Raw genomic sequence first — 12,740 nt, forward strand, 5'->3', positions numbered from 1 at the left:
AAGTGACAAAAAGTATTTAAGAAAAAGGTACTTCTTTGTGTTTTGAATGGGCAAATTCTACCTTTAGACTTGCTGAAGAGTAATTCTCCTGAGGTTTTTTTTGCTCTAGTTGATAAAATTTAGTCCCAGTGTTCTGGAGGTTGTTCTTCCCTGTACCCCATTTCACTTCCTCATTCATATCACTTTCCTTTCTCTGCTTGTTTTGAAGTTGATTGCTGCATAACTGCAAATAAGAAAACAGGAAAACAGAAAAAAACAAATACAAAATAGAAAACCAGACTATCTGAAGAGTAAAATATTGTAACAGCATATGTAAGGATAATATATCTTGGCTCAAAAAATTGCTTACTTTAAATACTAATAATGTAACTTTGATGGATACTTAATTATAGATGCAGTGAAAAAGAACTTCTGACTTCCTAAACATTGCTTGTTGATCATTCATCAGTTTACTAAGTTAGCTCAGACTTGTTGATCCTAGGTGCTGCTCCCATTGATGTCATGGGCACACCTGCTTTGACTTCAGTGGGAGGAAGGCTGAGCTGATAAAGTGAGGTTGTGAAGCACATCTTGTGTTCATGAAAGGCCCAGTGTCCTTTCCACTGAGTCAATGGGAGTCTTTCCATTCTTTCCATTTCAAAGGAATCTCTTGAAATACCAGTAGGTGAAGGCCACAGGCAGCTGCTCAGGGAACCAACACAGTATCTGTATACCACCAGCATCTTTTACATGAGGCAGAAGTGAAGTGTATCACAGGATACCTGGTAGCCCCTACGCAAGACAAGTATCACTCTATTGTAGAGTATACACCTGTTTTTAAGGGTAGTGGAGATTATCATTCCCCTTCAGATTCAGCAGTTAATTCTAAAAAACATCCCTTCCTGGATTATGATTTATCCTCTTCTTCTTCCTACCACTTGGAATCCCTGCTAATTTTGTTAAAAATTAAGAAATTAAATTAACTGTTTTGAATTAGAAGGAGTAATTCTGTCTTTTTTGAACATAGATATTTTTAACATAGCACAGAAATGCATTTGGATTTGTGGCAAAGAGTACATAATTATGATAAAAATCAATAATATTATAAAAAATTAGAAACAAGAAACTGCCTGGCTAAAAAAACCCAAAAATAAACAGAACAAAACCCACCAAAAAAGAGCTCAATATACAAAATCAGTGTCTTCTTAGGTCACAGTAGAATCCAGTGATGTTCTGCCCCATTTGTGACATGTTAGGGATGGGAGAACTGGATGTTCTCTCTGCTCAGGCTAATACTCACTGAGCTGCAGCTCTCAGTTTGCTTCTGGGATAATTTACATGGTGGCTGATTGCAAATGTCTCACAGAAATACACACACAGCCAAATCTCCCCAAAATTGGCCTAACATCAGGAATAGCAGAAAATAGCAACACCTAAAAATAGTTACAGGTCCATTGATTTTTAGGGTCTCTTCACAGTTTTTGCTGTGCACTGTATTATCTTGAAAACTCCAAGCTTTCATTAAAAGAAGAGAGGGAAAAAAGAATTTTCAGTTGTCAGCTGGGTGCCAAGTCTTGTGTTCAGCACAGAGGTCTTGTACTTACTAGATATTTTGTAGTGAATATTTAGTGTAAATATATTTCTCATAATTTTTATTTGCTCAGTTATCATAAAGGCTAGTAAGTACACATTTTGCATTAATAATATGTAATTACTCAGTGCCTGTAACTTAAACATTTCAGCAAGTGGATTGAAATGGTATTCTTGCTTTCAGTAGAAGGATGATAGGACTTACAGATTCAAAGACAGTTTATTATGCTGTTTTATTTTAGCATTTTTCTCTCTAAAATAATGACTCACATCTAGAAAGCTTTCTTCCTCCCTCTTTCCAAATCATCAGGGCTGTTGTCTTTGGACTCTTTAAACTAGCATGAAAAGACAGTGTGTAAAGCCTATGTACTGATATGTTGCCGTCTTCATAAGGCTTGTCACAAAAGTCTCATATTATTTCCTTGTATAGTGTTTGAATTTCCCTCACAAAAGCTCAAATATTTTGCAATCAGTAGTCCTTGTAGTTCTTGGGCTCTGTTTGGGGTTTTTTCATATGTTTATTTTTTAAGGAAAAACTGTTGGATGAACAGTATTGAGGCAGCAATATTCTTTTTATATACAGGGTGAGTAAAGCAATAGTTCATAAGAAGCACTGCAATCATATCTTTACCATTTCATGTAAGAGCTTCATCCCTGAGAGTTGCTGCCTGTCCATGCCTCCTAGCACAAACAAGAAATATTCTATCCTTGAGATACTGTTGTCTTTTTGGTTATTACGTGAACTAGACCAAGTTTGCTTTCTCATTTCTTGCTGCTCAACTAAGAGCCTTCAGCTCTACAGCTCTGCAGTGAAGTCACTGTTGTCTTCAAAGCCTACCCAAAGTGCTTTGTACGTATTTCACCTTTTTGGTTACTCAGAGTTGTTTTTAATCCCTCTAGTGTTCAGGTCTTTCAACCCTCATTAGAGTGTTGACCCATTGCTGAGCCAATTTGATCTGTAAATGTATGAACACTTTTTTTTTTTTTTTTTAAGTCGGGAAGTTTTAATCAGGGAAGTTAGAACTAGCTATGTACATTCAGATAAGGCAACATAAAGTTTGTATCGAAATTGCACGTGACCAAAGTGGCTTCCAAAGGGTGTTTTGCATCTCTGAAAGCTGACTTCTCTAATACATTTTTGTTGAGGAAATGAAAGCAAATTAAGCAAGATTTTATGGCTTTTCAGCATCTTTGCTGGTAGCTAAGATTATTGTTGTTTTATAGCGGGTAGGGTGGAGGCTTACATCTTGGTGCACTAGCCTATGGACCTTGGCTCTGGTGTAAAGATGGCAGCCCTCCAGGGAACCTAACACTAAATGTCACCTGAATCCATCATTACCTGATTAAATCATTCACCTTCCTTATATAAGTGAAAGTCTGTGCATCAGCATTTCTTTCAAAGAATATTTTAAGCAAGAAGTGATAGATATCTTCCCTTTTCCTCTGATTTCTCTGTGCCTCTGGGCCAACCAAACTAGCAAGTGAGTATTTTTAATTCCTTCCAACACATATTTTAATCCTGTCATAATGTCATTGCATAGCTACAGCAGCCAAACAAGATGAGACAATAAAATATAAACACTGAAATCTGAGAACTAGAGAGAAGTTTAAAGATTGTTCTGTCCTTTTTTGCTATCTCTGCTTTCCTTACAACCTTGAAAATTGTACGAAGCATTGAGATTTTCTGGGAATAAGAATAAGCATCCTGATTAGTACATGGCTATTTTGAACCCATCCATAATACTGAGAAAGAGATGTGATTTACAAATACTGCTGGTATTACAGTAGCGTGTATCAATGCCATTATAATTAGGTGTGGATCTCTATATGTTATAAACATCTCTTAAAGCCTGCAACCCGCTTTCAAAGCCCTAGTTTGAAACTAGAGACAAGTGAAGTTTCAGCTAGCAAGTGATTTATTTTAATGTTTCTATAACTTTTTTAATGACCTTTTTTTACTGCTGTGAAAGTCATTTGGTTTACAGCTTTACAGACCAAGATGTTCTGTGTGCTCATAAACAAACAATGACAATCTTCCATGCTGCCTTGATAGAATTTATCAAAATTGATCCAGATAAAATACAAGTAGGGACCAAATGTATATGGTTCAGACTTTCTGACTTGAACAGCTCTTCAGTGTCACCCAGGTGGCAGGGGATCAATTCCCTCTGTGTCTTTAAAGTGTTGATTCTCTCTTAAGGTGACCTAAATGCCTTTTGTTTCTATTGAAGATAAAGAAGTTGACTCCAGTTGGAATCAAAGTTAGGCCCTTATATGTTCAGCATGCCCTAATACCAGGCCCTTACTGAAAATTATGTGGTTTTTTTTATTTTTATGATGTTTGAAACCCTTTACCTAAAGTTAGAGACTGATGCAAAAATGTCCTGCAGTCAGACCAACCAGCATCACCTTTACAATTTTTTTTAAATCACCATATTGCTTTGTAGGAATAAAAGAAAATAAAAAAAAATATGTTACAAGTTCTAAGTATATTATAGTTCAGTAACACAGTATACTGATTTCTTCAAAGCAAGTCAACATAGTGATTTAATTTAAAATGTACTTTTCAGCTGGCTGTGTCCCTCTGTCAAATACCGTATTGTGCTGTAGAGTTATTTAAAAACTAGGTGCTCCTCCTGAGTTTCTTATTGTAACAGAAAAGGCAACATAAGCAACAGAGATTAAGCATAATCCTCCATACATGGTCCTGTCATCTTAAAAAATATTTAGGAGAAAAAAGACATTTAGGAACCAAATTTTTAAATGTTCTGTAACTCTTTATGTACAGTGTTGTTTCTGAAGTCATCTGGGTGAAAATTTGTGAATACAGTCAACTTTAAGCTTAACCATCTCCAGATGACCTGTAGCAGAATTCGTAGGTCTGTAATTCATAGACCTATCTACAGTATCACTTGAATCGATCTGAGGATTTGTCAGCAAAAACTGGATTCAGTTAGGTTCAAATCCAACCTCATTCCAACCTGACTCCGTTTCTGAAACCTTATCAATAAATGAGTACTTTTACATGTGAAAATATTTACTCATACTTAAATTCAACTGAGTTTTGTCAGCAAAGTCTGAAGAGTCTGGAAGAACTCAAACTGTAACCTGCGAAAAAATACTTTTACTTTCCTCAGTTCAGCTTCACTAAGACCTGTAAACATCAAATAGATTTTTAAGTCTGTCTGGGACTTTTTCTCTATCCTTCTTTTAATAAGTTGGCATGGTGCTCTTTATTTCCAAGAGCACCTTCTTCACAGTTTCTCAGGAACTATTCTTTTCTGTTCTGGATGGATTAAGTATCAAGGTGTGACCTAGCATACTGTAATTCACTCTCTGTTGGCTTAGATTCTCTCGTGTCTCTCTTTCTAAGACTTCTCTTTTATTAAATCCCGGAAGACCCATGGCTGTAATCCTGGCTACTTTTCATTTTCAGAGTTTTCAAGTGTATAAGCCCACAGACAAGCAGGTGTGTTTCTTTGGGTCTGTCCCCCAGAAAAAGAGAGCATGAAGGTGGTAGCTGGGGTAAACCTCACTGTGGAAAGGACTTAAATCCAGTGATGCAGTAGTCTCTATGAAGATTAATGAGAACACTTGTTTTTTAAATACAAGTTTTTGGAAGAAAGGTATTAGGTTACAGAAGGTCAAAGAGAAAGTTTGGGAGGAAAACGGAGCATTATTAAATAGAAATAAAGAGACATTAAAATGAGGTTTTGTGAGCTGATTATAGCATGAAATTATTACATTGAAGGATTGTTGCTTGGTTTGGTTTTTTCCTTCTTTTTTTTTTCTTCTGAACCTGCATTCCCACGCAGTAAAAGTTTCAGTACTGATATCTTCAGTATTCCTCCTAAAGGAATTTAAGTTGGTCGTGGCTACTCTTTCCAAACACATTTTCACCTTGTATCTCAGTCTTCCTCATATCTTCTACTTGTTCAAAGATTTTCTGAGCATATTCCAATAGCTTTTAGCAATCCTTTTACATCTTTAGTGTTATAATGTTGAATATTGCAGTACGAAAAGGAAAATAAAGTTTCTGCTAAGACTTGCTTTTTTTGTCAGTGTTGCTGGAAGAGAGACCCCTGTTTCAGCCTGTCCCACAGACGGCAGCTTATTTCTAGAACCAGCTTCTCATTCTTGGTATCGATGAGGTTTTAAAGTTGTAACTGTTGATGACAATAACTTAAGCCAAGGCATGAGGCCTGGTGCTTTCAGTGACTTCTTCTTTGTCATGGTTCTCTCTTCTCTTCTTCTGTTACCTTTAGTGTCCCTGTCAGTGTACTTCTGTGCAAGAAATGGCCAAAATGTTTTTTGAGAATCTTGGCTAAGTCCAGTCAGTTGCCTGTCTTGTAAAGCCATAGAATAAGTCCCTGGACCATTAAAATTGTACTGCGTCTCCACATCTCCTTCTGGTAACATCCAAACCTCATCCGTGGGGTAAAAACAATGGTACCTTGGCCCACTTATCCCTGAGCTGTTTATAAAGATGTGACAGTCTGAAGCCTCTAAAACCAGAGAGCTGGGTATACAGCATAAGTTTTAGCAGTTCACCTGCTCTCTCAGGATCAAACGGCGTCATGTTTTTACTGAGTCAGTTGCTTTTGATAGGCACAGTGTTAGAAGTATTTTCTCATCTTTTGGCAGAGATAATAAAATTTAATAAATGAGTAGAAAAAGGAACTAATTTTAAATAAACATTCCTCAGTGCATGAGGAGAGAAAAGGGACTCAGGCTGGCATAAATCCTATTGTATTATTCTAGCACGGGGCAGTGTTTTTGGGGAGTGAAAATTTGACATATATTTTTATTTTCAAACGTCATACTAATTTACATTACTCAACCCTTTAACTGCCAAACTGTAAAAGTCCGTTACGCTACTGAAAGGAATATACAAATTATCCCCTGACACTTCAGGCAGGAGTTTTACATATACACTGTTATTCTATCAGCCAGCTAGCTGCACGATTCTATTAAGGAGTAAGTGAGAAAATTATATTGCCAGCAAACTAATTGTACAAAGGAGTCTGAAATAAGTAATCAGAGCCCAGTTCTTTCTGAAAACCAGCCAGGAGATATTATAAATTGCTCAATCATTCTTGTCAGCCCAGTTTAAAGACCCAGAGCTGCCATGTTGATTTTGTTCACTGTATAACACAGCTACCTCTCCCAGCTGTTGACAAGACTGGGCAAACTTTTTCTAGCTGCTCAGTTTCAGCCTCTAGCATCCCGAAGTAAGCAAGTAAATGGTAGAGCTTCCTTGAAATAAAATGCAGATCTGAGTATCTTGGATGGATATAGTCTACCTATGAAATTCATGTATAGAAGTAAATGAGAAATTATGAGAGCTCTAATGACCTGAAATGTGAGGTAAATTCAGTTTTTTGCCAAAAATACATCCACTAATACTAAGAGTGGTAGGTAAAACACATTTTGATTATGATATATATCTAGATACATATGCACAGCATTTATATGTGAAGTGGTAACGAAACATTAGTTCCTTGACCTCTTACTCTGGTCTAACCATATTCTAAAATGCTGAAACACTTTAGGGGAACCAGCTATGGTCATTGGTAAGATGTGGATCTGTGCTGCCACTGCTATAACTGTACTGATGAGATCACTGGAGAAATTCTTTGCAACATCTTCAAAGTATATTTTCCAATAGCAAAAAAGAAGATTGAACATCTGCTGTAAAATACAGTTCATTAAAGCAAAGCAGCCTAAATTGAAAGGAGATTCCCCTTCTAAGCTAAAGTACTGGAATTTTAAGTGACTAGAATAATAGCTCCTTTTAGCATTCTTTAGGTGGCAAGAATTTACAGGAAAAATAATTTACATTGTGCATAATGTGCTCCATCCTAGACTGTTGCATGCAGCAACAGTTTGTGCAAATGTGAAATGTCAGGGTGTGGATTAGAAGTGTCTGCTTAAGCATATGAGCAATGTTTTTCTCGTTCTGAATGCTACTTTTTGTTGTCAACATCTGTACCTTTGTGTCCTTTACGAGGGCTCTCGCTACATGGGAGTGCTCCGCCTGCCTTGGTACAGAGCTTTGGTGCTTGAAGTTCTGTGTTGTAATCTCGATCTTGCTTTTCATCAAGATCATTTCTGACCTTGTGTAAAGATATCTTTGATCTTGTGCAAAGCATTTCTGATTCCCTGTTTCTTTTTTTTTTTTTTTTAAGGAGAGATGGTAATACATGTATTACTATAATATGATGAAGTTAATTAGATACAATTTGTGAAAGGCTTTTTAGGTCTTCCTATGTAGTGGTTGTGCCTTACTAAGAATACTTCACTGGAGTGAGAGGATAATGTGAATCTTTTTTTTAAGTTTGTCCTTAAGTTTTTTAAGTTTCTATGTATTATTCCAAAAGTGTTATTTCCAGACTTTCCTGATGTGTATCAGAAAGAAGTTTCACTAGAACTGTTAAGCTGAATTCCCTAGCCACTGTATTCTTCAGTTCCTTGAATACTTTCTTCGTAGGAGCTAAGGAAGGGGAAGAGGACTAAACTGGTTTGAGTTTTGTCAGCAAGATCTATTAGCATTCAGACATACCAAGATCTGTTTTACTCACCAACATTGCTAATCCACTCATCCAGCAATGTCCAGGAGGAAGAAAGCCTACAAAGGCCTGAAAAAGTTCTGCCAAGTATGCTGGCTGTGTTGGCAGAATACACATTGCACCATGCAGAACTCCTTTATCATAAATACTTAACCAATTTTCAATAGATGTAAGTGGTTTAAGTATTACTTCCTGTTGAATTAGCAGTTGCTGAGCATTTGAGTCTTTGTGCAATCCTGCAATCCACTAATGTGATATTTAATGAGGAGACATCAGTCTGGAGAAAGGTAGTCAATATAAATCAGTGTTTACAAAGTGTGATTAACTCTGAAATATTTCATCAATGCTGTGGTCCCAGGCAGACTCTATGCTAATTATTAGAACCTGCACATGTTTCAGGGGACTTTGATGGACCCTGAGTGCAGCAAACATGGAGCAGCAAAATTGCAATTATGCTCGGACTGTCTCTGATGGCAATTTATGCATTTGGTGTGATGACCTCTTGCTTCCCAAGAGGGCAATAAACAGAATGCATTTTCATTAAGATACTAATGCACTTAATCACAGGGGGAAAGGGTTAGAAAATAAAGAAATACCTTTAAAGCAAGATGTGACAGCCTGATGGGGAAGATACTTTATTCAAAAGTCAGTTTCCTGGTGAAACTTCTGACTGCTGCAAGGTCTGTCATACTGAATGTAGTCATGGGCAATAGGAAGCATGGCTGGGCAGATGAATAAGCTGAGCTAAGCTGTTTTGTGAAAAGTACAGTGGTACTAGGGCAAAAGAGAACAGATGTTCTCCCATTTGGACTTATATACTCAAAGATGCGAGTTAAAAAAACATAAAGAAAATTAGTCATATATATTTTACTCATTCATTTACAGGCTTTTATTTTCTTATTTTTGGGGTGAAATATGTACTAAGCAGTAACCACAAGGGAAAAAAAATGAAGAGACTGTTTTGCCCAGGAGGGCTTACATTTAAGAATCTAGCTTGTTTTAGGCCTTAAGGAGAGCCGGGAGAGGGAGACACAGAGGCAAGCATCTCTTCCAGTTTTTGTTATTCTGACAGCTTGGCAAGAATGATCCTATTCCTGATGCTTCTCAGTACAAAATCTTGGTCTCAAGTATAGAGGGAAGGGGCGATGTCCTGGAGGAGAGATGTGACCTGGCAGCTGTAGAAATGCTAGATGCTGGTGAGCCCTGCCTGATACACTGTGCCTGCTGTAGAGGAAGTAGAAGGCTGAAACTCTGTAGTACCTGTTACAGTTGATTGTGCAGTAAAGCATGGTAGTCCTCTTTATGTATTCTAAGCAAAGAAAGGCTAATGAAGTTGGCAAAAAAGGAAAATGAAGAGTGTTCAGACTAGGAGCTAAGCACATGGCTTGGTACAGAAAATAAATGATGAAATTTCTTACTTCTACCATCAGGAATAACCTATGTAAAGGATTTTGCTAGGGACCATGTATGGAGTCGGACACAGACCCACATTAATTGTGGTTTTGTGTATATATCTTTCATGTAGATATGTCTAGATTATTAAAAAAAAAAGGAAAAAAAACCCTCATCTTTTAACTCAGCTGTTCATTTTTATTTGCGAGGTGTTTCCTTTCTGAAGCACTGTTTGCTCTTGATATATTCCAAAATGAAACACAACAGCAATTTTATGAGTGCTTAGTATGTCCATTGTGTTGGTTAGTCAGTGCCTCTGAACACTTCTTTTCCTGTACTTCTGTTACAGGTAACATAGAATACAGCTGCCCAGCAACGAATGAATGTGAAATCACAAAGCGCAGACGCAAGTCCTGCCAAGCCTGCCGCTTCATGAAGTGTCTAAAAGTTGGCATGCTGAAAGAAGGTAAGACTGACCAAGTCAATGTGTATCTCTGCAAACATATGCAACAACTGTAGGGCAATCAGGAAAGAAGAGAGACTGGTGAGTGTTCTAATCAGTTGTTGTGAAGGCAATTTTCATGTATACTTGCTCTTTTTGATAGTCTGCTTCTCAGCTATCGAATCATGCTTTATCCACATAGAGTTCATCACCTCTGGAGTATTTCTAATCTTATGTAGTACAGCAAAATGTACCTCAGCAGACAATCTCCTTCAATAGGTAACTAATAGAATAATCATCAGAATTCTCAGATATTTCTTTCCTCCATTCCTTATCCACTGTTATTCTACCCCAGTTCTGGCAGAAAACCAAAACACACACTGTGCCTTTTTTTCCCCGTTTTTACTCAGTCTTCAGTATATCAGGACAAATGAAAAGGTTACTTCTCAATTAAACAAGTATAAATATTGAGTATTTGTACTGAAGTTACTGTAACTACACTGGAGCAAATAATGGCATGAAGAAGAGGAGAATATACCCCCCTCTCTTTTTAGTTAAAGCATCTGCGAACTCCTATCCCTCACTGTAAGTATAAGCTGAATGTTTTAATTCATCATTTACATTTTGAAGATATTGAATAACGGGTAAACATAAAATGTTTTCAAGAAACAGTGGTGTCTCACCTGGAACCTGATTCCTGTGTGTTACTGAAAGAGGCAATTCCTTAAATCTTAGTTGCCTGTTATGCACTTTTATTGCTGTTAATGTATATGCAAAAATACATTTTTATGTGCATTTATTGTATATGCTGTAACTGTAGAGCACTGTAACCACCAAGAAAGATGTCATGGACTTCTGAACTAGATAAACATTTGAAATAAAATCAATGTAATGTTCTCTAAATATTAATATCCAATGGAGAGTACTTCGTGTTAAGCAACCACTTTAAAAATAGTTCTATGCAATTTTGCTTTGTCAGTGCTTAAAACTCAGCTTTGATAGCTGGCTGATTTTTGCAAATAATTTGATGGTAATTTAAAACAGGTTTAAGTATACAGCTATCAGGGTAAAATCCAAGAACAACATAGACCAGTGGAGAGATGATGAGCAAATTAGGTCTATCACGCACCTACAGACATATTCTTATTGGATTATACTTACTAAGAATAAACCTTGTTCTGTGCAACTGCTTTGGCAGATGCTATGATCCTGTGAGCCAAATCCTGCTGTCCTTAGTCTTACTTGAGCAAAACTCCTGTCAGATTCAATGGAGATTTTGCCTCAGTAAGAACTGCAGGATTTGACCCTCTCTTCCAGTGGTGATGGGAGAGTTCTTACTTGCCAAAATCCTCGTATAACTGACCACTAGGAGCAGTTACTTAAAAGTGAAATTAGAGTGCTTAGATAAAGTGTGGGAAGAAAGGGATGACTGGGTATGGCACCTTTTGAAAGGGACTGTGCTTCTTAACATCTTTTTTTAGTAAGTTAAGACCCCATATCACTAATAACCTAATATACAGATATATTGGGCAACTTGTTTGGAAACGAAACAGTGCTATCAAGAGTACATGCAGGTAAATTGATATAGTCCTTTTCTTTTAAATTTTGAGGGCACCACTGCAAGTCCATTAACATATATATTGAAAAGTCTAGGCTGTGTGCAGCTTCTGGGACTGCACGAGGAAGTTAAGTCTCTCTTCTACAAATGAGTAATTATCTCAGTTACCAAAATTGTGCACACATTTACTGTGTTTCTGCATACAATTTTGTTAACTGAGATAATTTAGTTAGACAATTCAGATGTATGTTGTGAGTCAGATTTTTTTTTTATGAATGTTCTTTGTCCATGGATTCAAATTAATCCCACAAGTTTTCTTAACAGAATTTCATAAATTTTCTGCTATTAAAGTACAATTCTTTTTCTGAATGTTCTACAATGACAAAATGACTAGTTACTTTGAAAAGAAGGTTTCTTTGTTAGCCTCACTCTTGGGCACATCTTAGTTCTTCCATGCATGTTATGTGAGATTTTTCTGTCAAAACACAGTAAGATTTCTACTTATTTTTAATTACTGAGCCTTTTAATTTAGGGGAGAGTTAATTTAGCTTTTCAGGTGTTGCTTATCTACCACCTAATAGGACAACCTACAAGAACCCATAAGGGCATTTTATTTTCTTTCCCTCTTTAATGACCGCTTTTACTTTTGAAACCATACATTTGTAGGACTGTACTTGTAACAAAGATTTTTTTTTTTCTAGTGTTCTTGTTGGAACGTAGTTTTGGAGTTGAGTGTTGTTGTTTTTACCTATGGGAAAGTCTGGGGATGACTTTTTGGCTGTCCTTTATGTACAGTATGAAGAAAGATGATATACTGGCTTCTTTCATATGTAAAGTGGTATAAATTTATTGATTAACATGGACTTAAAATAAGCTGACATAATTCTTGCTGTATCTTAAAAATTTCTTTATGTACAGACAAGGATTTCAGTCCCATGCAGCATGTCAGAGATCATGCTGCAGTAAATCTATTCAAATGTAAACCTGTTCAATTCAATTACCAGTTTATAATAAAATTTGCTGCTGCAGCCTCCACGTTTGTCACAGCAGTCTCTACATGCTGATGGCACAGCATGCCTGGAAATTGACAGCCTAAATCTATTTACAAAAAAAATTTAGTTGCAGACCTGAAATAAAATCAAGTTTAAGCAGCTTTGAGCAGAGCATCACATTCCTTACAAGAACTGCACATCTGCCAGGGTGTATCTTC

At 36.7% G+C, this 12,740-nt stretch overlaps 1 protein-coding gene across 17 annotated transcripts in view; it reads left to right on the forward strand.

The window, feature by feature from the left end:
- ESRRG (estrogen related receptor gamma) overlaps positions 1–12,740 on the forward strand; it is a 396,805-nt gene that overhangs the window by 272,014 nt on the left and 112,051 nt on the right. For all 17 annotated transcript variants that reach the window (XM_027641309.1, XM_027641313.1, XM_027641299.1 and 14 more), the window contains one exon: positions 9,880–9,996. In XM_027641309.1, coding sequence (XP_027497110.1) covers positions 9,880–9,996 — 117 coding nt within the window. The remainder of the gene's footprint in view (positions 1–9,879; positions 9,997–12,740) is intronic.

The sequence above is a fragment of the Corapipo altera genome, unplaced genomic scaffold (assembly GCF_003945725.1).
Source record: "Corapipo altera isolate COAL_440 unplaced genomic scaffold, ASM394572v1 48b, whole genome shotgun sequence".
Classification (NCBI taxonomy): Eukaryota; Metazoa; Chordata; class Aves; order Passeriformes; family Pipridae; genus Corapipo; species Corapipo altera.